Source organism: Scyliorhinus torazame, chromosome 4 (genome assembly GCF_047496885.1).
Source record: "Scyliorhinus torazame isolate Kashiwa2021f chromosome 4, sScyTor2.1, whole genome shotgun sequence".
Classification (NCBI taxonomy): domain Eukaryota; kingdom Metazoa; phylum Chordata; class Chondrichthyes; order Carcharhiniformes; family Scyliorhinidae; genus Scyliorhinus; species Scyliorhinus torazame.
The window spans coordinates 225,715,220-225,742,241 of NC_092710.1; the positions used below are offsets into that span (position 1 = coordinate 225,715,220).

Genomic DNA, 27,022 nt, shown 5'->3' on the forward strand with positions numbered 1-27,022 from the left:
TTGGTCACGTCCCCTTGGTCCAAGGTCGGCATTGACCTGTTCCACGCGCTGGGCAGGGACTATGTCCTGATTGTAGACGACGTTTCAAACTACCCGGAGGTGGTACGTTTACACAACATCAAGGACCAAGGGCAATGTGTCCAAGTTTGCAGACGACACTAAGATAAGTGGTAAAGCAAAAAGTGCAGAGGATACTGGAAGTCTGCAGAGCGATTTGGATAGGCTAAGTGAATGGGCTAGGGTCTGGCAGATGGAATACAATGTTGACAAATGTGAGGGTATCCATTTTGGTAGGAATACCAGCAAAAGGGATTATTATTTAAATGATAAAATATTAAAACATGCTGCTGTGCAGAGAGACCTGGGTGTGCTAGTGCATGAGTCGCAAAAGGTTGGTTTTCAGGTGCAACAGGTGATTAAGAAGGCAAATGGAATTTTGTCCTTCATTGCTAGAGGGATGGAGTTTAAGACTAGGGAGGTTCTGCTGTAATTGTATAAGGTGTTAGTGAGGCTACACCTGGAGTATTGTGTTCAGTTTTGGTCTCCTTACTTGAGAAAGGACGTACTGGCACTGGAGGCTGTGCAGAGGAGATTCACTAGGTTAATCCCAGAGCTGAAGGGGTTGGATTACGAGGAGAGGTTGAGTAGACTGGGACTGTGCTCATTGGAATTTAGAAGGATGAGGGGGGATCTTATAGAAACATATAAGATTATGGAGGGAATAGATAGGATAGATGCGGGCAGGTTGCTTCCACTGGCGGGTGAAAACAGAACTAGGGGGCATAGCCTCAAAATAAGGGGAAGTAGATTTAGGACTGAGTTTAGGAGGAACTCCTTTTTTTTTTTTAATAAATATTTTATTGAAAATTTTTGGTCAACCAACACAGTACATTGTGCATCCTTTACACAACATTATAACAATACAGATAATAATGACCTTTTTTATATAAACAAAAAACAACAAATAAATAAATATTAAATAACAAAAATGAAAACTAGCCCTAATTGGCAACTGCCTTGTCACAGGCTATACCCCCCCACCCACCCCCCCCATCCCCCCCCCCCCCCCAAGTCCTGGGCTGCTGCTGCTGCCTTCTTTTTTCCCCCATCTATCTTTCCGCAAGATATTCGACGAACGGTTGCCACCGCCTGGTGAACCCTTGAGCCGACCCCCTTAGGACGAACTTAATCCGCTCTAGCTTTATGAACCCCGCCATATCATTTATCCAGGTCTCCACCCCCGGGGGCTTGGCTTCTTTCCACATTAGCAATATCCTGCGCCGGGCTACTAGGGACGCAAAGGCCAAAACATCGGCCTCTCTCGCCTCCTGCACTCCCGGCTCTTGTGCAACCCCAAATATAGCCAACCCCCAGCTTGGTTCGACCCGGACTCCTACTACTTTTGAAAGCGCCTTTGTCACCCCCACCCAAAACCCCTGTAGTGCCGGGCATGACCAAAACACATGGGTATGATTCGCTGGGCTTCTCGAGCACCTCGCACACCTATCCTCCACCCCAAAAAATTTACTGAGCCGTGTTCCAGTCATATGTGCCCTGTGTAATACCTTAAACTGAATCAGGCTTAGCCTGGCGCACGAGGACGACGGGTTTACCCTGTTTAGGGCATCTGCCCACAGCCCCTCCTCGATCTCCTCCCCTAGCTGTTCTTCCCATTTCCCTTTTAGTTCGTCCACCATAGTCTCCCCTTCGTCCCTCATTTCCCTATATATATCCGACACCTTACCATCCCCCATCCATTTCTTTGAGATGACTCTGTCCTGCACCTCTTGTGTCGGGAGCTGCGGGAATTCCCTCACCTGTTGCCTCGCAAAAGCCCTCAATTGCATGTACCTGAATGCATTCCCTTGGGGCAACCCATATTTCTCGGTCAGCGCTCCCAGACTTGCGAACTTCCCGTCCACAAATAGATCTTTCAGTTGCGTTATTCCTGCTCTTTGCCACATTCCATATCCCCCATCCATTCCCCCCGGGGCAAACCTATGGTTGTTTCTTATCGGGGAGCCCCCCAATGCTCCGGTCTTTCCCCTATGTCGTCTCCACTGTCCCCAAATCTTCAGTGTAGCTACCACCACCGGGCTCGTGGTGTAGTTCCTCGGTGAGAACGGCAATGGAGCTGTCACCATAGCCTGCAGGCTGGTCCCCCTACAGGACGCCCTCTCTAATCTCTTCCACGCCGCTCCCTCCTCCTCTCCCATCCACTTACTCACCATTGAAATATTAGCGGCCCAATAATACTCACTTAGGCTCGGTAATGCCAGCCCCCCCCTATCCCTACTACGCTGTAAGAATCCCTTCCTCACTCTCGGAGTCTTCCCGGCCCAAACAAAACCCATGATGCTCTTTTCTATCCTTTTAAAAAAAGCCTTCGTGATCACCACCGGGAGGCACTGAAACACAAAGAGGAATCTCGGGAGGACCACCATCTTAACCGCCTGCACCCTCCCTGCCATTGCCGTGCTACCATATCCCATCTCTTGAAATCTTCCTCCATCTGTTCCACCAACCGCGTTAAATTTAGCCTGTGCAATGTGCCCCAATTCTTAGCTATCTGGATCCCCAGGTAACGAAAGTCTCTTGTTACCTTCCTCAACGGTAGGTCTTCTATTTCTCTACTCTGCTCCCCTGGATGCACCACAAACAGCTCACTCTTCCCCATGTTCAATTTATACCCTGAAAAATCCCCAAACTCCCCAAGTATCCGCATTATTTCTGGCATCCCCTCCGCCAGATCCGCCACATATAGTAGCAGATCATCCGCATATAAAGATACCCGGTGTTCTTCTCCTCCCCTAAGTATTCCCCTCCATCTCTTGGAACCTCTCAGCGCTATCGCCAGGGGCTCAATCGCCAGTGCAAACAGTAATGGGGACAGAGGACATCCCTGCCTTGTCCCTCTATGGAGCCGTAAATATGCCGATCCCCGTCCATTCGTGACCACACTCGCCACTGGGGCCCTATACAACAGCTGCACCCATCTAACATACCCCTCTCCAAAACCAAATCTCCTCAACACCTCCCACAGATAATCCCATTCCACTCTATCAAATGCTTTCTCGGCATCCATCGCCACTACTATCTCCGTTTCACCCTCTGGTGGGGCCATCATCATTACCCCTAACAGCCTCCGTATATTCGTGTTCAGCTGTCTCCCCTTCACAAACCCAGTTTGGTCCTCGTGAACCACCCCCGGGACACATTCCTCTATTCTCATTGCCATTACCTTGGCCAGGACCTTGGCATCCACATTTAGGAGGGAAATTGGTCTGTAGGACCCGCATTGTAGCGGATCCTTTTCCTTCTTTAAGAGAAGCGATATCGTTGCTTCAGACATAGTCGGGGGCAGTTGTCCCCTTTCCTTTGCCTCGTTAAAGGTCCTCGTCAGTACCGGGGCGAGCAAGTCCAAATACTTTCTGTAAAATTCAACTGGGAATCCGTCCGGTCCCGGGGCCTTTCCCGTCTGCATGTTCCTAATTCCTTTCACCACTTCTTCTACCGTGATCTGTGCTCCCAGTCCCACCCTTTCCTGCTCTTCCACCTTGGGAATTTCCAGCCGATCCAAAAAATCCATCATTCTCTCCCTCCCATCCGGGGGTTGAGCTTCATACAATTTTTTATAAAATGTCTTGAACACTTCATTCACTCTCTCCGCCCCCCGCTCCATCTCTCCTTCCACATCCCTCACTCCCCCTATTTCCCTCGCTGCTCCCCTTTTCCTCAATTGGTGTGCCAGCAATCTGCTCGCCTTCTCCCCATATTCATACTGTACACCCTGCGCCTTCCTCCATTGTGCCTCTGCAGTGCCTGTAGTCAGCAAGTCAAATTCCACATGCAGCCTTTGCCTTTCCCTGTACAGTCCCTCCTCCGGTGCTTCCGCATATTGTCTGTCTACCCTCAAAAGTTCTTGCAGCAACCGCTCCCGTTCCTTACTCTCCTGCTTCCCTTTATGTGCCCTTATTGATATCAGCTCCCCCCTAACCACCGCCTTCAACGCCTCCCAGACCACTCCCACCTGAACCTCCCCATTGTCATTGAGTTCCAAGTACTTTTCAAGACATCCCCTCACCCTTAGGCACACCCCCTCATCCGCCATTAGTCCCACGTCCATTCTCCAGGGTGGGCGCCCTCCTGTTTCCTCCCCTATCTCCAAGTCTACCCAGTGTGGGGCATGATCCGAAATGGCTATAGCCGTATATTCCGTTCCCCTCACCTTCGGGATCAATGCCCTACCCAACACAAAAAAGTCTATGCGCGAATAGACTTTATGGACATAGGAGAAAAACGAGAACTCCTTACTCCTAGGTCTACTGAATCTCCACGGGTCCACACCTCCCATCTGCTCCATAAAATCCTTAAGCACCTTGGCTGCTGCCGGCCTCCTACCAGTCCTGGACTTCGACCTATCCAGCCTTGGTTCCAACACCGTGTTAAAGTCTCCCCCCATTATCAGCTTTCCCGTCTCTAGGTCCGGGATGCGTCCTAGCATTCGCCTCATAAAGTTGGCATCATCCCAGTTCGGGGCATACACGTTTACCAAAACCACCATCTCTCCCTGTAATTTGCCACTCACCATCACGTATCTGCCCCCGTTATCCGCCACTATAGTCTTTGCCTCGAACATTACCCGCTTCCCCACTAATATAGCCACCCCCCTGTTTTTCGCATCCAGCCCCGAATGGAACACCTGCCCCACCCATCCTTTGCGCAGCCTAACCTGGTCTATCAGTTTCAGGTGCGTTTCCTGTAACATAACCACATCTGCTTTAAGTTTCTTAAGGTGTGCGAGTACTCGTGCCCTCTTTATCGGCCCGTTGAGCCCTCTCACGTTCCACGTGATCAGCCGAGTTGGGGGGCTTCCCACCCCCCCCCCCCCCCTTGCCGGTTAGCCATCATCTTTTTCCAGCTTCTCACCCAGTTCCCACGCAGCTGTATCTCCCCCAGGCGGTGCCCCCCCCGCCCATCCTCTCCCGTACCCACTCCCCCCTTTCCCCAGCAGCAGCAACCCAGTAATTCCCCCCTCCCACCCCCCCCGCTAGACCCCCCGCTAGCGTAATTACTCCCCCCATGTTGCTCCCAGAAGTCAGCAAATTCTGGCTGACCTCGGCTTCCCCCCGTGACCACGGCTCGCACCGTGCGACGCCCCCTCCTTCCTGCTTCTCTATTCCCGCCATAATTATCATAGCGCGGGAACCAAGCCCGCGCCTCTCCCTTGGCCCCGCCTCCCATGGCCAACGCCCCATCTCCTCTCCCTCCCCACCTCCCCCCATCACCACCTGTGGGAGAAAGAAAAGTTACCATACCGCAGGATTAGAACATAAAACCCCTCTTCGCCCCCCCCATTCGCCCCACCACTTTGTCCAAACGTTCTTTTTCATAATCCACTCATTCCAGTTTTTCTTCTACAATAAAAGTCCACGCTTCATCCGCCGTCTCAAAGTAGTGGTGCCTCCCTTGATATGTGACCCACAGTCTTGCCGGTTGCAGCATTCCAAATTTTATCTTCCTTTTGTGAAGTACCGCCTTGGCCCGATTAAAGCTCGCCATCCTTCTCGCCACCTCCGCACTCCAGTCTTGATAAACGCGGATCACCGCGTTCTCCCATTTACTGCACCGAGTTTTCTTCGCCCATCTAAGGACCATTTCTCTATCCTTAAAACGGAGGAATCTCACCACTATGGCTCTGGGAGTTTCTCCTGCTCTCAATCCTCGCACCATAACTCGGTACGCTCCCTCCACCTCCAACGGACCCGTCGGGGCCTCCGCTCCCATTAACGAATGCAGCATCGTGCTCACATATGCCCCGACGTTCGCCCCCTCCACACCTTCAGGAAGGCCAAGAATCCTCAGGTTGTTCCTCCTTGCGTTGTTTTCCAGTGCCTCCAACCTCTCCACACATCGTTTCTGGTGTGCCTCCTGTATCTCCGACTTCACCACCAGGCCCTGTATATCGTTCTCATTCTCGGCTGCTTTCGCCTTCACAACCCGAAGCTCCTGCTCCTGGGTCTTTTGTTCCTCTTTCAGCCCTTCAATCGCCTGTAGTATTGGGGCCAACAACTCTTTCTTCATTTCCTTTTTTATCTCCTCCACGCAGCATTTCAAGAACTCTTGTTGTTCAGGGCCCCATATGAAACTGCCACCTTCCGACGCCATCTTGGTTTTTGCTTGCCTTCCTTGCCGTTGTTCCAAAGGATCCGCTGCAATCCGGCCACTTTCCTCTCCTTTTTCCATCCGTGTCCAGGGGGAACACCCTCCTGGTTTACCGCACGGTGTTTTTAGCCGTTAAAATTGCCGTTGGGGCTCCTATCAAGAGCCCAAAAGTCCGTTTCACAGGGAGCTGCCGAAACGTGCGACTCAGCTGGTCATCGCCGCACCCGGAAGTCTCCTAGGAGGAACTTCTTCACCCAAAGGGTTGTGAATCTATGGAATTCCTTGCCCAGTGAAGCAGTAGAGGCTCCTTCATTAAATGTTTTTAAGTTAAAGATAGATAGTTTTTTGAAGAATAAAGGGATTAAGGGTTATGGTGTTCGGGCCGGAAAGTGGAGCTGAGTCCACAAAAGATTAGCCATGATCTCATTGAATGGTGGAGCAGGCTCGAGGGGCCAGATGGCCTACTCCTGCTCCTAGTTCTTATGTTCTTATGTTCTATCACATCGTCTGCAGTCATCCGAGCCTGTAAGGACACCGTTGCTCGACACGGCATCCCACTCACTGTGATGTCGGTAAATGGCCCCTGTTTCGCAAGCCAGGAATGGTCCAACTTTGCCAGGAGGTACAACTTTGTGCATGTGACATCCAGTCCCCTGTACCCCCAATCCAACGGCAAAGCGGAGAAGGGCGTCCACGTAGTCAAATGGCTCCTCTGCAAGGCTGCCGATGCATGGTCCGATTTCTACCTCGCCCTGCTGGCCTATCGCTCGGCCCCACTGTTCACTGGCCTGTCGCCAGCCCAGCTGCTCATGGGTCGCACCCTGAGGACGACGGTGCCATCCATTCATGTCCCAGACCTCGACCACTTTCCGGTCCTTCAACGAATGCAACTGTCTCGTGCACAGCACAAGGCGGCTCATGACTCCCGTGCAGCTGATCTCCCTGCTCTGGCTCCAGATGACAACGTCCGCATCCATCTTCCGGATGGTGGCTGGTCTGTAACCGCTGTGGTTCTTCGGCAGGTGGCTCCCCGCTCGTTCCTGGTTCGTCTACCGGATGGCTCCATTCTGCGCCGCAATCGACGTGCCCTTCGTCTCGTTCCGCGCTCACTACGTGATCCTCCACCATTGCCACACCCTCCTGTTGACGCTGACCTGGACTATGCAGAGATTCCGGTCACTCTGCATCCTCCTCACTCTGACACAGTCCAGCCCGCTACTCAGCCGGCGGCTCCCGACCCACCCTTGAGGCGGTCAACCAGAATTTGCCGCCCACCTCAGAGACTTAATTTGTGAACTTTGTGGACTTATGGACTTTCTGATTTGTTCTGTTCTTCCGTTTAATCATTCAAGTGGTTTGTATATGGTGTTCATCTCGTTATTCTTGCGACGCACTGTTTTTTTCTTCACCAGGCACCTTCCCATGTAAATAGCTTACTTTTTATGTAAATAGTCCTGTAAATATTTTGCACACACGTAGTCAGGAACATTCACAATACACTATTTATTGCCACGCAGGTACATTTTTTATAAAAGGGTGGATGTCATAATATACACCAGTATATCATGGTGCAGACACACACTGGGACCAATCAACATACACAACACCGCAGCCAATCACCAGTTAGAGCACACGCACTACAAAGACAGGGAGCATCAGAGTTCCCGCTCACTCGAGTTGCAGCTAGCTAGGAGGACAGAGCTCACAGCCTGCAACACAGACATTCACCATGCGCTGAGTGCATCGACTGGTTCGGACAAGGCCGAGGTCTTTAGTTAAAGCTAGTATCGTATTAACCCACAGTCTAAGTATGTTTAAACAGTTAATGATTCAATAAAATAGTGTTGCACTATTTCAAGTGTTGGTGACCTGTATGTGATCCAGAACACCCAACACATCAAGGGCCCTCTAGAGGTTGCCAGGTTAAGAGTCCCCCAACCTGCATGGAGGCCATGAGGTTTACCAGGCAATCTCTGCACCCAGTGAATGGCCTCTGGTAAAATTCCAATGATGATGGGTAGAGGCCCTTAATTGGCCACATAAATGACTCAATAAGCCTCTGGGTGGATGGGTCATCTACCTCTCCCTTGCTGCTGTCAAATGCCATTGTAGTAGAAAGGTGACGGGCATGCCACCTAACACCCCCAGTATAATGGCCTCTCCACATTCACATCACCACTGACCCGGTATCCTATCCTATTCTTGCAGGCCCCTAAAGTCCCAGTTTAAGAATGGAGAATTACAGTTTAGGAGTACATATCAAGAAATCAATGGTCCATTCCTCTGAGGATTCTCCGGGCGGGATTCTCTGACCCCCCCGCCGGGTGGGAGAATCGCCGAGGGTTGGCGTGAATCCCGCCCCCGCCGTCCTCCCAATTCTCCCGCCCCCCAAAATCCGGCCCCGGGGCTGTCCGGATTCTCCGGCCCGCGATGGGCCGAAGTACCGCCCGTTCTATGCCGGTCCCGCCAGCGTAAATTAGAGTTGGTCCCTTACCGGCGGTGCGGGCGGGCTCTGGGGTTCTTGGGGGGTCGCAGGGGGATCTGGCCCCAGGAGGTGCCCCCATGGTGGCCTGGCCCGCGGTCGGGGCCCACCGATCTGGGGGCGGGCTTGTGCCGTGGGGTCACTCTATTCCTTCCGCACCGGAGGCCGTGGTCATCCGCCATTCCCGGTGCAGAAGTGAATCCCTCAGCGCATGCGCGGGGATGACGCCAGCACGCGCTGGCGCTCCTGCGCCAGCGCGGACTCGCGACGGCCGGCGGAAGCCCTTCGGCACCGGTTGGCGTGTCGCCAGGCCGCTTTCCCGCCGGCCGGCGGGGCGCCAACCACTCCGGGGTGGGCCTAGCCCCTGAAAGTGCGGAGGATTCCGCACTTTTGGGGCAGCCCGACACCGGAGTGGTTCACGCCACCCCCCCCCCCCGCCCGTACCCCCCCCCCCCCCCCCCGCCCCGCCCCACCGTGAACGGGAGAATCCCTTGTTTCTCTTCCTTGAGAATCTTTGGAAATATTTTCTGAATGCGAGACACTTTAGATAAACCTTCGTCTGTTTTTAATTCCCACCGTAAATGTTGTTTGAAATTGTGTAATTGCACCATTCACTAATGTAATGGAGCATATGAATAGGAATGGGATTCCAATCTTGATTAAGACACACATGGAAGCATTTTTGTAATAGCACTCATTATGGCAGTGATCAAACATAGTTTACAACACAAAGAATGATGAGGAGATTTTGTGAGTATGCATTAAAGGAAGCGAGTCATTTTTAGGAGAGATTGGTACTTAAAAAAATTCACAGCTCAACTTGTCTTTGGGCACGATTCTCCTGATCCACGACTAAGTGCTCCTGCAAACTTCTGGGGAAACAAGAGTGATTCTCGCTAGCGCTAGGAGCAACCCTGATGTTTTCTTTTAGCTGAATTCGCTTTTCCATACAATTCCATGGCACTCTGGGGTCCGCGCTGCAACTGAGAGTGGCGGGACCTAAACTCTCCGGCACCTCTGAGATCAGACCGCCGTTTAAAAGAGGGCGCCCTGATCTGTAAAAGCTGCTGCAGCACCCCCCACCACCACCGTCCTCCCCAGATCTTGGCAAGGGACCCCAGCACCCTAATAGCTGGCAAGGGCCCCTTTCTCAGAAACCCTCTTCACCCCCCACCAGTGCCTCCCTCAGTACCCCTCTTCCAGGCCCCACACCTTGGTAGTGCCAACCTGGCACCTTGCAGTCCAATAGGTGGCAAGTTGGTAAGTACCCTCCCAATAATTGCTACCAGGGTGTCGAGGGGGGGGGGTCATTCAACAGAGGTGGGGGTCAGGGGGCTTGTGCTGGATTGGAAGGGCCCAGGCCAGGGGTATTTCCTTGAATGGGGCTTGTATGGCTGCCCTTCCCCTCTCCAGCCTTTAAACCTATTAAAGTCAATCAGTATATAAAAATTAAAATTTTGTCGTAATAAAGTGAAAGTGATCCGATCTGTACTCTTAACCCCTTTAAAATGTCTGTCAGTATGTCAGGTTTAAAGATCTGTGTGACAAAGGTAAAAGTAATCCCTTTAACGTGGTGGAAATCTTTGAAGTGGTTTTCACACATTCAAATTCATTGCCCTTTAAAGTATATAAGTATGTTTGTATGCCTAGAAGGCTGAAAGCTTTGATCTGCATTGTTTACATTCAAGCTTTGGACAATTACAATTTATCTGACCTGTTATTCCACAGAAAGAATTTGGAAAGTGTTGCATATTAAAGCAGAATATCTTTCCATAAGTTTCAAAGAAGTTACATAAAAGCTGTTTATTTTATTGTGGTAGGCTTTAACTTGATTCCCCATAGATTGTAAAAAGTAAACAGTTGTTGTATTATTTTGTGTTGCAAAAAGAAACTATTGATTGAACTAAGTGAATCAAATCATCTGTTGCATGTTAAATATATTTATTGTGAAATAAAATGCTTTTATGAAGCGTGCATTTGTGGAGAAATATCTGTTACTCAGGCTACATTATATAAATTGATGATAAAATATTATCAAGGAAAAACGTTTATATCATTCAAGTTGACAAGTCCTATGAACAGGCTATGATATGGCTTTGCAGAGGATAAGATGGCAGGTAAAAATAGTTTTAAAACTGTTTAGTCTAGCATGGGGCAAATTCGTACCTGGGCACAGAGGTGAAAAATTAGTGACCCACTCATAATAGAATCCAAGTCACCGTTAGTGTTTCTGATAGAACGTGATGCTTTGGTCTCTGACTATTCAGAAAGAGTATGACTTACTCATCCATGGTATTTTCACCATATTTCCACAAATAAACTTTCCTTGACTGCATTGCCAGCATTTGAGGTTTCTAATTACAACCTGGCTTCCACAAAATGATTGGAAAAAGGCAATCAGGGGAGTTTAAAAAAGCATTACTTTCTTAAAAGAATAGGAACCACTAAAAAAAAATTAAAGCTTAAACATTCTTATGAAATGTTATTATCTGAGCCTGAAAGTGTTTTTGTTTCTCTTGTTCAAAGCTCAGGCTCGAATTTCCAAAATGATTGTCTTCACATTTTGCCAGTACTTACTTTTGGCAATTAAGTACACATTAGCAACTTGTAAGTAAATGAATTAATATATTTTTCATTCTGTTTCACTCTTAAGGTCTTCAGCTGCATTTGGAAGTTATAACAATCATTGAACAGCTATATAAATAGATGTACACACCTGTGCAGTTTTTAGTATTGATGGCATTTCCATAGTAACCAGGAGCACAGCGTTCACAGTGGATGCCTGTCGTATTTCGCAGACAATTGCGACAATACCCAGTTTCCTCATTGCAGTCATCAAATATGAGATTGGGATCAGAGTTACCATTGCAGTTACATTTTCTGCAACTGCTTCCATAGAGTAAAGGTGTTCCATAGTAACCAGGTGCACATCTGGAATAAACAAGCATCTCTTTAAATGCATTTGTTCTTCATTGTGATGCAGCTAGGGCTCTTCCATATTTGTATGGTAATTACTTTGGTAAATGTTTTGCATTTTTTGAAGAAGGTCTCATTAAAATGAGGGTTACCATTACAAGGAATTGAAGCATTTTCTACTTTTGTACATAACAGCCTTACAAGGTACTCCCAGGTAATGCTCCTTCTAACCTGGATGCATGCATGAGTGCGTGGAAATCTAGGGTGCACTGCACTCATAATAAATAGGCCACGCACACCCAATGTTTCCTTTAAGAAGCATGCATGCACCTCCTTGTGGTAATCTGTAAAGAATCACAAGAGTGCAACATGTTGCCTACGCAGAGAAAAGAGACATTTGAGAGAACATTGCTCCCATCCTATGATGATGTGGAATAAAGCTTCATCTACATACTAAGACAATACATAGTAGTGTAGAGGATGAACAGAGTAAAATTATTGTGGCCCAAACATTTTTGTCAACATAAATACGAGGGAAGATACACAATTTAAAGTGGATATCCAAAAGTCACTTTGTGAAAACATCATCTCACTATTTGGCTTCTCAGTCGCCTGCATTGTCTGAACATGATTTTTTGAAAAATATTTTCAGGCTGAATACAAATCAAGCCCATGATGGAAAACTATGGCTTGCCCCTATTAGTCCAAGTATACCTTTAACAATGTCATAGGTGCTAATCATTGCTAGACAACCTCTCAGGCATGAAAATGAATGGCAATAATTGTGGCCATCCAGCCCTTCAGATTTTAATTGTTGTTGGATATTTTAAAAAATAAGTTTATCTTTTACTTTATCTTGTTGTTTCTCTTCTCTCTCTATTTATTTATCTTTCCGAATTAACCCGTTCTATTTAGCCTTCAATCCTTCGATCTAATTGATAAAGGAGATCCTCAGTTGCTTGTCCTGCTCACTCGGATCCCATATGTCCTGTATAGGGTGTCACACCTTTGCCATCTCCTACTTATAAAAATATACAGGACAAAATATTTTTCTATCATATACAATTTAATGCAAACAACCAAAATAAAAAATACCAACCTTTCACATCTGGGTCCAGCATAATTTTTCTGACATACACATCGCAATTTGTCAGCTTTAATCATACAGGAAAGAGCAAAACTGTAAATAGGAAGAAAATACAAGAAAAAGTCAATTTCCATTTCATAGCAGTTTTAAAGCTTTTACTTCCGCCCTTGCCATAGTCTGTGCTACATTCAACGAGGCTTAACATTATTATTATATTCAATAGCCGCACTTATTAATATGGCCGACCATAGAATCTATAGCAGCCCTACAGTGCAAAAGGGGGCAATTACCTCCTTAGAGAAAAATAAGTTAATACTAGACAGTCAGTGTGGTTTTGTCAAAGGCAGGTCATGTCTGACAAATGTAATTGAGTTCATTGTCGAGGTGTCACAGGCAGTAGTTAAGGGTAATGCTATGGATGTTGTCATCATAGAATGCTTGCCGTGCAGAAGGAGGCCTTCCAGCCCATCATATCTGCACAGACCCTCAAAAGACCATCCTACCACAGCCCAATCCCCCACCCTATCCCTGTAACCCCACCCAACCTTTGGACACTAAGGGCAATTTAGCATGACCAATCCACCTAACCTGCACACCTTGGACAGTGGGAGGAAACCAGACAACCCCGCGGAAACCCACGTAGACATTCGGAGGATGTCCAAAACTCCACACAGGCAGTAACCCAAGGTCAGAATTGAACCTGGGTCCCTGGAGCTATGTTAACCACTCAGCCACTGCGCCATTGTATATTTGGACATTCAGAAAGCATTTGATATGGTGCCACATGGTAGGTTGGTTAGCAGATTGATGGGTCCTTGGCAGCACTTATTAGAAGTTGGTTAAGAGATAGGAAACAGACAGTAGGTACAGATGAGTATTTCTCAGACTGGAGACGAGTTGAAAGTGGTGTTCCCTCGGGCTCATTGTTGCGACCCTTGCTTTTTCTGATTTATATAAATGATTTAGAGATGGGTGTTGAGGGCAAAATCTCTAAATTTGCAGATGATACTAAGCTAGGGAGAATAGTGAATTGTGAGGATGACACGAAGCGACTTCAGAGGGACATTGACAAGTTGGCCAAATGAGCACACACCTGGCAGATGGATTTCAATGCAGAGAAATGTGCGGTAATGCATTTTGGGAGAAGAAATATGGGGAGACAATACAGGCTTAATGGTACAACTTTGAGGGGAGTACAGGAGCAAAGGGAACTCAGAGTTCAAGTGCATTATTCTCTGAAGGTTTCCAGGCAAGTGGAAACAGTTGTTAAGGCTTATAGGATCCTTGAGTTTATAAATAGGGGTACAGAGTATAAAAGCAAGAAAGTAATGCTGCATGTCTACAAATCATTGGTCAGAACACATTGTAATATTGTGTTCAGTTGTGGGCACTTTATTTAAGCAAGGATGTTAACGCCCTAGAGAGAGTAGGAGAATGATACCAGGAATGAGGAATTTTAGATACAGGGAAAGATTGAACTTCTTCTCTTTGGAGCAGAGAAGATTAAGAGGTGACCTTATTGAGGTGTTCAAAATTCTGAACAATTTTGACAGGGTACAGATGGATATTCTGTTTCCACTAGTAGATAAGTCAGTGACTGGGGGGTCACAATTTCAAGATGGTCAGCAAGAGAGCTAGGAGTGAAATGAGGAGAAAGCTCTTTAATCAGCGAGTTGTTGGGGTTTGGAATGCGCTGCCTGAGCGAGTGGTGGAGGTGGATTCCAGAGGAGGTTTCAAAATAAATATATATTTGAAAGTGATGAATTTTGATGGCTATGGAGATAGGACTTGGGAATGGGACTAGCTAGGTTGCTCTTTTGGGAGCCCGTGCAGACGCGATGAGCCAAATGGTCTCCTTCTGTGTGGTAAAATTCTATGCTTCGATGTCCCAGCATCCACCGCACTCTGGGGCAGTGAAATCCACAGATTCACGACTCCTTGAGAGGAGTAATTTCTCCTATTCTCCGTTTCAAATCTGCTACCCCTTATCCTAAAACTATGACCTCTCGTTCTAGATTGCCCCACAAGAGGAAATATCCGCTCGGTGTCTACTTAGTCAATATCTTTTATCTATAAATTAGATAAAGTTGTATTCTTAATTCCTAGCAGGTGATGACCGGCTCTATAGGATCTCCAAATGGTGAAGATCACATATACTTCACATGATACGATAAGCTATCCCAGATTCAGCTGATTTAAAAAAATCTTTCACTACACACATCAGATCCACATTACGCAGGTTGTTTGTGGAGCATACACCATTTAAGAAATCAAGCAAAAATTGCAGGACTGCAGTAAATAAGTCTTTGTATTTTCCACTTACTTATTTGAAGGTATGCTTAGAGGGCAAGGACAAGGCTGGCAAGATTTATGATGAGCCTGGACAACATCACCAATATAGCCATCAAGACATTTTTCACAGTGGTCCCCAGTTGTGTTATTCTGACATTTCTGTAATACAAAGTGATAAATAATTCATATTTTGTCATTTACTGCGTGTTAGACTTCAATTGAGTTCCAAAAGCAGATAACTTTTCCCTTTGCAATATTTATTTCATGTTGATATTTTTAAACCAACATTAATAAATTATTCATTTAATAGCAGAAGAATGTCTGATGCTATCTGCTTTATGGATTTCTACCTTTTTAGTTTGCAGGCTTATGTTTCTTTTAAATATATTTGCTTTCTTTAGAATCAAAATGCTTTTTCCAGCATCGGTACAGATTCAGTGTGACTATGCATCCATAAGTGGGCACAGTGATGAGGAAAATTAGCTTGTGGAAGAACAAAAAGCATGCATCACAGTGTGCAAGTTATATGATGATCTGTTGGTCCAATTTATTTAATTAGTTATTTGTTTGAAAACAGAACAAAACAAGTTGCCCTTTTTGCTGCTCTGTTCCTTTCGGGCGACAAGTGACCTGCCCGAATAACAACCCCTTAATTCTGCCCTGATCTGCTCGTCACTGAAAAATGGGCCTGAATTTTACATTCGTGGGGGATGCGGCTGAAGTTCTTATGGGAGAAAGCGGATATGCAACCTGCTCCCACCCAATATTTCAAAGTTAACGCATTAGCACATTGGGTGGTGGCCCGGCCAGTGTGTAATGCGTCTACTGGCTGGGCTCATGCTGAGTGGGGGTGGGAACACATCAAGCACAGTGTCCAATGAGGACCAGGCCCGGGGCGAGGGGGGGGGGGTTACACCCTGTGGACTGCAGATGTCTGGAGGTCATCAAGAGTTGTGGGGTGGCTGAGGGCGCTGTGTGGAATAACAATAATAACATTCCTGTAGTCCAGAAATGCCATCAGCACCAGGAGTTATGGAAGGCGGGAGGGTAAGTCGGGTGGGCTAAGTGCCAGATGCTACATTCTCATACCCTGGGATGACAAGAGAAGGCTACCCCGTCAGACAAAGAAGGCAGAGATAGAGGTTGCCACCCAGGTCAGTGGGTAAGGTATTGTTCGCCGCACCTGGCTTCAGTGTCACAAAAGCTTCAACAATCTTTTGTGGATGCCAAGGGAAAGTACAAAGATGGCATGGACCTGTGCAGAGCAGTGTAGTCCGGGACCCATTCCGTTGTGTGCTCAGTGATCTGGGTGTATATGCCAACTGGCACTGAAGCCTGCTCTGTCAAGTCTGGGCTGTCAGCACCATAGGCCACAATGCATTGGAGGGGGAGGTGTGCCACAGTAAAATAGCACGCTAAATGTGCATGTGGTGGCTGGGGCACCTGGAATGGCCCTAAAGGAAGGTGAAACATTAATGAAGCTTTCTACTGTCGTCTGCCAGGAGAAGGCAAGTGCTACAGAGCACCGCCAAATCAATGGGGGAGTCCCAATCTGCTGGTCCTCACTAGGAGTGAAGCTGATGCTCTTGAGTTGGATTTACACAGGCCAGCTATCTCCCCCGGTCTTGGTGAAATGGGGATTTGGAATTATGGCAAGAGTGCATGTTCCAGGTGCATGTGCTGTGGGTACAGGCTCCTCTTATCAAAAAGTGAGCTGACCCAACCATTGCAGATGTCATCATGAAGCATCTCTCAATTGTCTCAGCTGGTCATCTAGTATTTACAGTGATGATGATGATTGAATTCACTGATGTGCTGCCTTCCACCCTCAGATCCAACATTTGCAGGAGAACCAGGTGACCCTGAGGACCCCCTGTTAAACACCCAGGAAGACTTTGTTCCTGCACTTATTTCACAACTTTCGGAACCAGGCATCAACATTGAAACTCACATGTCAGTGGGCATTAGGCCATTGTCTCTGCAAATAGTGTATGGTGGTGAGACCACAGCACACTCGTCTGAGGAGGTGACAGAGGCAGAGACATCCCAAAGCACTGACAGTGGGAGTACGGCTGGGGATCAGGACTGTGCTGGGTCCAAGCAGATGGAGACGTCTGGAGACATCCATCAGGTGACAGGTGACGGATGTCCTGCACGATGCTTGGGGAGACCTGGCAGATATCCAGGATGGTCTGCATCCCATGGTTTCTGTCATTGTGCAGTCCATGTGGAACATGAGCACTGCACTGACCTTGAGCACTGAGGGGACATTCTCCTCTATTGAGAGTGTGGCGACTCTCATGGAGAAGAAGATTCAGAGGCACCCTCAGGGGATCCAGGGGTCACGTTTGGACCTGCACGCCAGTACACTGGCTGTGACCTCTGGATGCCACTGCCAGTTTGAGAGATGGGGGAGACTCCGAGGTGCCCCATATTAATGGTGAGCAGGGAGGTGCAAATGTACCTGGTCGACGAGCTGCCTGTCATCTGTTTGAGCTCCTCTAAGGTGCTCCAGAAGAGGGCAACAACTCCCTTGTCATTCTGCCAGTGATAACTGCATCTGCCGATGCCGCAATGACTGAGGAGTGACCAGCCATGAGGCTGGATGCTCCTTCCCAATCCGAGCCAACTCAGGCTCCAGTAGAGGACAACCGCCAAGGTCATCATGGCCACCAGGACAGCAAAGTCAGCAGGATTATTTTGGTTTCTGTCTGATTGTCTCGATAAGCTGTATAAAGGACGGGATTCTCTGACTCCGGGGCCGGGTCAGAGAATCGCCGGGCCGGGCGTGATTCACGCGACGCTGCCCTGACGACGGTCCGCCGATTCTCCGGTGACTGGAGAATCGCGCCGTTGGTGCCAGCGCGGTTGGGGCAGCGCCGATCGGGGGCTGCTCTATGCAGCCCCCACCCCCCCTGGCGATTCTCCTCCTCGGATGGGCCGAGTGGCCGCCAAGAAAGCCCTAGTCCCGCCGACGCCGTTCACATGTGGTCTTATCCGGCGGGACCTCGGCGTCCATCCTGCGCGGGGGCGGCCTGGTGGCGGGGAGGGAGTGGCCTGGCCCACAATCGGGGCCTACCGATCGGCTGGCTGGCCTCTCCTGGTGAGAGCCTCTTTTACTCCGCGCTGGCCCCTGTAGCTCTCCACCATGTTGCGTCAGGGCTGGCGCGGAGAAGGAAGCTAGCGCGCATGCGCGAATTTGCGGCAGCCGTAGTGCACATGCGCAGACACGCAGCGCCTGTTTGACGCCGGCATTGGCAGCTGGAGCTGCGTGAGTCGCTCCAGTGCCGTGCTGGCCCCCTGTATGGCTCAGGATCACTGATCCTGGGGGCCTCATGACGCCGTCGTAAAATGCGACGACGTTTACGAAGGCGTCAACTTAGCCTCAGGTTCAAAGAATCCCGTCCAAAGTGCTTGTGACCAACAATGCACATGTCATTGTCATGGGGGATCTCGCAGGAAGATGGTAGTGTAAATGGAAACAAGCTCATGGCTGATTGGGGATTTCCATGGTCGCATTGTTTCTCAGATGCAGTATGCATTACTGGCTTGGTATGGTCATATTGTGGGGCACTGCTGTTGATGGTGAAAGCCTCCACGTCCTCAGCCGAGGGACTTAGTATTAGAACAGAATAATACAAGATATAAGAGAGGGAGTAGGCCAATTGGTCATCAAACCTGTTTTGTCATTCAATAGGATCATCTCTGATCTTGGGCTTTCACTCCATCTTCCCACCTGCTCCCCATATCCCTTCATTCTCTGAGAGACCAACCATCTGTCTACCCCAGCCATAAATGGAGTTAACGATGGAACCTCCACAGCCCTTTGGGGTAGAGAATTCAAAAGATTCACAACCTTGTGAGTGAAATAATTTCTCCTCATCTCGGTCCGAAATGGTCAGCCTTTTATCCTGAGATTGCGTCCCTGTATTTTAGATTCCCCGACCAATGGAAACAATCTCTCAATGTCCACCCTATCGAACCCCTTCAGAGTTTTGTAGGTTTCAATGAGATCATCTCTCATTCTTTAAGGCAGAGAATATAATCCCAATTTACTCAATTTCGCATCAAAGGGCAACCTCCACATCCCAGACACCGTTAGTGAACCTTCGCTGTACCACCCAATGCAAGTTTATCCTTTCTGAATTATTGAGACCGAACCTGTACACAGTATTCCAGATGTGGTCTCACTAAAAGATTGTAGAATTTCAGCAACATTTCTTTATTCTTGTATTCAATCCCCTTGTAACAGAGGCCGATATACCATTTGCCTCCTAATTACTTGCTACACTTTTATGCTAACATTCTGCATTTCTTGTACGAATGCACCCAAGTCTCTTTGAATTAGAGACTGCTGAATCTCCCAATCCATGTTGGAACATTTTTTTGAATTAAACAAAATCATAAGGGACAATAGTTCCCTGGTGTATTCTCCATAGCAACTCTTTGACTAATTAGAGTTGATTTGCCAACCAATCAGCACCTTTTCCTCACATGGTATGTGACACGGTAGCACAGTGGTCCACCAGATCTTCACGGCACGGCATGGTGGGTGGCACATTAGCACAGTGGTTAGCACTGTTGCTTCACAGCGGCTGGATCCCAGGTTCGATTCCGAGCTAGCGGAGTCTGCGCGTTTTCCCCGTTACTGTGTGGGTTTCCTCCGGGTGCTCCGGTTTCCTCTGACAAGTCCTGAAAGACGTGCTGTTAGGTGAATTGCACATTCTGAATTCTCCCTATGTGTACCCGAACAGGCACCGCAATGTGGGGCGTCATTCTCCGCCGGCGGGAGTCTCCGTTCTGCCGGCGCCCGGGGGTTTCCCGACGGCGTGGGGCTGCCCCACAATGGGAAACCCCATTGACCGGCCGGCGTTACGGAGACTCCCGCCGGCCGGTCAGCGCAGAAATGTGGCGGGGCGGGTAGGAGAATTTCGCCCGTGGTGACTAAAGGGTTTTCACAGTAACTTCATTGCAGTGTTAATGTAAGCCTACTTGTGACAATAAAGATTATTTATTTATTTATTGAAGATTATTAATTGTGAAATTTGGCATTCTTGCATTAGACCTGATGAGTGCAAGCCAAAAAAATTTGACAGCATGTCTCTTTTTTTAGCAATACTCAAGGAATATTCCTTTAAAGGAATATATTTTAAAACACTATTGATTGTGATTGGTTGCAAATGAGTTTGAACAGAAATGCAAGGAAAAATCTTTGCAAAACAGCTCCAATTTTGGGCATGACTTACAGCCATTTTGCCAATTCTGCCCAAAGTAGAAGCTCCATCTGCTCAGCTTTCCCCCCCAGAGTTTGGGGATCTAATTTATATATTGTATGCCAAACCTCATTCGAAAATGTTCCAATGTAATATTTCTGACAGGCTGGGGTTCAGCCTGGAAGATTTGGTTTCTTTTTGGTGAACCACTGATTGGGCCAAATGACCTGTTACTATGCCATATATCCTACATAATCCTATGAATAATTAAATTCTAGCAGAAATATTTTCCTGGAACTTGGTGCAAAAAAAATTGGCTGCAGAACAAGAAATATTTTCTTAGCAACCACACTGTCAACAGGAAAAAGATGTGAATATTTAAAACAGATGTTTCCATGACTGCAACAAACTTAATATTTTCTTTCTGGAATGTGTCACATCCTCTCCGTTTTCACGGTATTACGATGTGATGTTTCATCTTACTTTGGGATGAGCTCTTCACTCTTTTATTCCTAGTTTTCAAGTAATTCTGTTCTCCATGTTTGGATTAATTATATCCCCATACTTGGGCGAAATTCTCCGGAAACGGCGCGATGTCCGCCGACTGGCGCCCAAAACGGCGCAAATCAGACGGGCATCGCGCCGCCCCAAAGGTGCGGAATGCTCCGCATCTTTGGGGGCCGAGCCCCAACCTTGAGGGGCTAGGTCGGCGCCGGACGAACTTCCGCCCCGCCAGCCGGCGGAAAAGGCCTTTGGTGCCCCGCCAGCTGGCGCGGAAATGACATCTCCGGGCGGAGCATGCGCGGGAGCGTTAGCGGCCGCTCACGGCATTCCCGCGCATGCGCAGTGGAGGGAGTCTCTTCCGCCTCCGCCATGGTGGAGACCGTGGCGAAGGCGGAAGGGAAAGAGTGCCCCCACGGCACAGCCCCGCCTGCGGTTCAGTGGGCCCCGATCGCGGGCCAGGCCACCGTGGGGGCACCCCCCGGGGCCAGATCGCCCCACGTCCCCCCCAGGACCCCGGAGCCCGCCCGCGCCGCCTTGTCCCGCCAGTAAGGTAGGTGGTTTAATCCACGCCGACGGGACAGGCATTTTAGCGGCTGGACTTCGGCCCATCCGGGCCGGAGAATCGCGCGGGGGGGCCCGCCAACCGGTGCGGTGCGATTCCCGCCCCCGCCGAATCTCCGGTGCCGGAGACTTCGGCAACTGGCGGGGGCGGGATTCGCGCCAGCCCCGGCGATTCTCCGACCCGGCGGGGGGCCGGAGAATCTCGCCCCAGTTATCAACTGTATAAATAGAAATTACACCCTATATTAAGTAATGCTTAGCTTCATTCTTCACATCTTTTATTTTTCTTAATTCTTTCATGGGATGTGGGGCATTGCTGGTAAGGAAAATATTTGTTTCCTAGAGCAGTTAAGAGTCAACCACATTGCTGTGGCTCTGGAGTCACATATAGGCCAGACCAGGTAAGGACAGCAGATTTCCTCCCCTAAAGGACAGTGAACCAGATAATTTTTTTTTACAATAATTGATGATAGCTTTATGGCAACCTGAGCTTTCAATTCCAGATTTTTAAAAATTGATTGCATTTAAATTGTACCATCCTCCCTTGGGGAGATTTGAACCCATGTTCTCAGAGCAGTGACAGTACCACTTTGATACGGTCTCCCTTTAAATGCATTCAATGAGTTTGATTTCCTGAATAAGCAAATTTAACACATTCTTTATATCTTTTGAAAAAAAAAACAAAGCTTTGGATGTAATTGCCCACTCCTAGTTGCCCTGAGAAGGTGGTGCTCAGCAGTCCAAGTACTCTCACAATAATGTTGGTTACAGAATTCCAGTTTTTGACCCAGCGATGATGAAGGAGCATTGATAAATATCCAAGTTAGAAAGGTGAGGGTGTCTCATGCATTTACAAGTACAGTTTTTGTCCTTCTAGGCGGTTTCTGAAACAGACTTGGTGCATTGCTGCGGAGCATCATGGAGAGCCCTGTGCAGCCAAAAGACTCCAGAGTGACGTTTTAGGGTAGCTTATGAGATGCTGATCAAGCATGTTGCTTTGTCCTGAATAGTGTTGCGCATTCCATTAAACGCCTGACATGTGCCTTGATGGAATGTATATTTGGAGGTGATGCAATTACTGTAGAACACCCAGCCTCTCACCTGCTCTGCATATATATAGCAAGTTATGTTGGAGTTCTGGTCAATGGGAATAAGCAGGAGGTGGGCAGTGAAAATTTTGGCAACGGTTATGTCATTAAATGGCACATGAAAATAGTTAGGCTCTCTCTTTGTGGAGAGGATCATTATCTGCTGTGTTGTACAAATGTTACTACTACTTTGCAGCCAAGCCGGGATATTATACAGGTCTTCTTGATGTGAGCATGAACTACCTTAACATATGCAGCACCAGAAATAGAGCTGAACACTAGCCAATTGTCAGCAAGTAACCTCTCTCCTGACCTCATGTTGGAAAGAAAGTGGTTTATGAAGTAGCTGAAGATTGTTAGGCTGAGGACATTGTCCTAAAGAATTTATGTTGGACAGTGATGGGAAACCTAGGCTAGCGAGTGGGCTGCATTAGTGACCCTCCTTCATCACAGTCAGCCGCAAGATTGATATCAGACTTGTTTACTAACCATAGCTCCATGAATAAGATTAAATACATTTAATACATGCTGAATATTTCAAAATGAATTACAGAAAATGCTTAATCATTTATATATTAACAGAACTATCATCAACTTCAAATGGTAAAAACAAAATAGATATATACACATTAGACACAGAGGGAGTCCATGGCTCTCACAGTCAATGTTGTGTACAATCAGAATGCACCTCAATTCACTTGCCCTTGCTTTCCGTGCGCATCACTTCAGTCATACCGGTATGAATAAAAAGACATGGACAGAAATCTGTGGAATGTGGCAACACTGTGTGAGAAACGGTCAACAAAATGTCTCGTGGGCCACACTTAAAACCCAGAAGGGCAGCATGTGGCCCCCGGGCCGTAGGTTGCCCACCACTGATGTAGGAGGAGATGAGGTGAGTTCATGTTGCTTTCATATTTTGCCTGGGTTTCTGAAAATCCTGCACTATAACCATCTGAAAACATAGTAGAGAATGAAATCTGGCGCACATATCAAATACTACTCAAATTAAAGAACAGGGGCGTCATTCTCCGACCCCCCGCCGGGTCGGAGAATGGCCGTTGGCCGCCGTGAATCCCGCCCCTGCCCCCGCCGAAGTCTCCGGTACCGGAGATTGGGCGGGGGCGGGAATTGGGCCGCGCCGGTTGGCGGGACCCCCCGCTCAATTCTCCGGCCCGGATGGGCCGAAGTCCTGCCCAGACGGCGTGGGCGGGCTCCGGGGTCCTGGGGGGGCGCAGGGCAATCTGACCCCGGGGGGTGCCCCCACGGTGGCCTGGCCCGCGATCGGGGCCCACCGATCCGCGGGCGGGCCTGTGCCGTGGGGGCACTCTTTCCCTTCCGCCTCCGCCACGGCCTCCACCATGGCAGAGGCGGAAGAGACTCTCCCCACTGCGCATGCGCGGGAAACTGTCGGCGGCCGCTGATGCTCCCGCGCATGCGCCGCATTTCCGCGCCAGCTGGCGGGGCACCAAACGCCATTTCCGCCAGCTGGCGGGGCAACAAACGCCATTTCCACCAGCTGGCGGGGCGGAAATCCCTCCGGCGTCGGCCTAGCCCCTCAATGTTGGGGCTCGGCCCCCAAAGATGCGGAGCATTCCGCACCTTTGGGCTGGTGCGATGCCCGTCTGATTGGCGCCGTTTTTGGCGCCAGTCGGCAGACATCGCGCTGTTGGTGGAGAATTTCGCCCCAGGCTTGTGGAGCTAAATGGCCTACTGTTTCAATGCTCCTAGGTTCCTGTTGTAAAGGGCATCATTGGCCAATACTTGAAGCAGGCATTAGTGTACTTGCACAGTTCAAGCTCAAATGGTTTGGTGGTCTGGGGAGATACAGATTTTAAGCATTGCATGTCATCATAATGTAAATAGCGTGATGGGATCTGTTATTGAAAATATGGAAAGATGTGTCATTTGAAACATGGAAGTCTGGCAATATCTGGTCTGAGAGAAACATGAGAGAATACAGGGCAAGATCCCACAAAGGGTTAACAGCAGCTGCCAGGGAAGGATTGTAAAATGCAGATAGCCTTGGTCAATCAGGCTTAGCAAACAAGTCAAACAGGATTTTGAATGAAGCCAAAAACAATGGCTCATGCCTTCATTGAAAGTAATTATCTTAGTAAGGATCTGGAAAAAAGGATGAGGTTCAGTTGAATTTGGTGATAATTCTAGGTGTGAAAATTTGCTAATACCAGGGAAATTAAAGAAAACTGGAGACTATCAGTCTACGAGAAACATAATTCAAAGCCAAAATCAAAGTCAAAATTATGAGCTGAGGACACAATTGGAAAATAAAACTATAGAAATGATAGGAATTAAAAGTAACACCTCTTGATGTCAAAGCATTTTGAACATCACAGAGGACACAATGTAATCAGATCTATGAGATGAAGTCATGTTAAAATGAGTACTTAGTTGGATTAGAATGTTTAGATCAAAGATACTTTTTACAATCAAAGAAAATAAGAGTTTCTTTACAATAAAGTCATAAAAACTAGGTAACTGTTAGAAAAATATATAAACCCGAAGAAAGGGAACAGCAGGCAGAACCAGAACCAAAGGGAGAGAGAGAGAAGGGAGAAGCAATTCATAGTCAGATTAGTCAGCTCGGCCATGGGAAAGAGACAGTGCAAAGCAACTGAGCTAAAACAGCTAATACATCTAAGTAAGACTAGAATTTAAAGAGTAGGCAGAGTCAGCTCAGAGTCAGCTCAGAGACAGCCAGCAGAATCAGCTCTCATAGCTACCGGTACATGGGAAAGATAGGACACAGCAACCGAGCTCATCAGCGAATACATCTAAAGAAGACCAGATTTTAAAAAGAAGATTGATTATCAAGTTGGGCCTGAAGGTCCCTTCAACCAACCAGAAGGATCCAGAAGCAAGATCTTTTTCATTTCTGTAAAAAAAGTATTTGCAGCTTTTAAAAGAAAAAATATAATAATAAAATAACTTAATTTAACCTGAAATAGTGGTTATTTCAAAGTCTACTTTACTTACTTAGCAATGCGGGACCCAGGATCGATGCTACTAAGTGGTAAGTAGATGAAATCTTGGAAGAAGGTATGGATTATACCGGGGGATAACTTGAAAACATAGTTTGACCTGAATAGCACCCACTGAAGCCTGCATTTGGAGCCGGGGAGTGAGAATCCCTGTATCACCATTTAGAATGTTGGCCCTTTTTGGTATAGGGGGACTTCTGAGAATAGTGGTGAGTTTTCAAAAACAGATCCCACACAAGTTAGTGTTTTAACTTAGATCATAGGATTCTGGAGGAAGACTGGCTGAACTTTAAAGTCTGACATTGGGATTCATTGAGGGATTGTAGGAAGATCACAAGCTTTTGGTGTGCCATTAAGGGGTTAGGATTGCTCTTAGGGGCCAGAGAGCAGGATAAGGCTAAAAGGTTGGGGCTGAGAAAGATTGAAAGGATGTCTGGAAGTAATCATTGGAAAGGTGTTCAGAGATCTGGAGATTGGGATCCGCAGTGATAATGGTGAGTACCTATCTTTTTTTAAAATTTGCCCATTAAGAGTTGGTTTCCTGGTAGCAATTTAAAGGGACCAGGAACTGGCACTGAGTCCCTTATTTTAGTATAGAAATAAACTAATGCCTGCTTCAAGGATGGACAAAGGATGCCTCTTGTTTATCCTTTACAAGAAAAACATAAGAGCATAGGAATAGGCCAATTATCTCCATGAGCCTGTTCTGCCATTGAAAAATTGGTTGTGTTAAGAATTTGTGGTGGTAAGCTATTAAATTGGTGAGTGTCACAAGTTGCTCAACCATCTGCACTGCTCCACTGTTAGCTTTGCAAAAAATCTGAACTCACCTTCAACCTCCAAGTGAGTGGCAATAAATTAACTCACCTTTAAAAGATGGAACTAGAAATTAACAACATTGTGACCCTCTTAATGACAACCTTTATATTCAGTTTACAGCCAGTTATTTTTGTGATTTCAAGAGGGAGTTGTGAGAAATATGGACATGGATTCGGAAGGCAATAAAATTCTTTGACTTGGAAGAGGAAAGAGAATTTGGAGGAAGTAGTGCTTGAGGAAAAGAAACTGTTTGCAATGTTAGCCAGCATGGGAAGGGGAGAAGGAAGTTATCATGAGCAGCAATATAACTGGGATTAGTATGCGGGAGTAGGAGGTGGAACTTACGAATGTGATGCCATGATGGAAGGCAGGAGAGAATTCAGGGTTGATGTGGAATTTTGAGAGGGAGGTTTGGGAAGAATAGCGAAGAAAGCAAGCGAGGTCTTTGACTAGATGATTTCTGTCTTCATGAGATCATACCTGTTAGAGATCAAGATGGAGTGGGTAGTGGATCCCGTTGGACTTGATTCGGGAACTTCAGGCAATGGAACCCTTAATGAGCAGTGACCACAATATGATAGAATTTATCCTGCAGTTATCCTGCAGTTTGAGAGGAAGAAGCTGGAATCAGATATAATGGTATTACAATTAAATAAGGGTAACTGCAAAGACATGAGGGAGGATCTGGCCAGAGTTGATGGAAAGGGAGCCTAGCAAGGAAGACAGTGGAGCAGCAATGGTGGGAGTTTTGGGGGGTTATTCGGGAGGCCCAACAAAAATTCATCCCAATTCCAAGGAGAAGGAAACATGCTGAAGTGAGGACAAGGCATCCATGGCTGACGAGGGAAGTCAAGGACAGCATAAAAGCATACAAAGTGGCGAGAATTTGTGGG

General features: G+C 47.7%; 1 protein-coding gene across 1 annotated transcript in view; it reads right to left on the minus strand.

The window, feature by feature from the left end:
• Positions 1–27,022, minus strand: part of lama4 (laminin, alpha 4) — a 300,723-nt gene that overhangs the window by 221,803 nt on the left and 51,898 nt on the right. Inside the window, exons 3-5 of the mRNA XM_072499415.1 lie at positions 14,974–15,101; positions 12,663–12,743; positions 11,364–11,578 (exon numbers count right to left, since the gene is read on the minus strand). Of these exons, the coding sequence (XP_072355516.1) occupies positions 11,364–11,578; positions 12,663–12,743; positions 14,974–15,101 (424 nt within the window). The remainder of the gene's footprint in view (positions 1–11,363; positions 11,579–12,662; positions 12,744–14,973; positions 15,102–27,022) is intronic.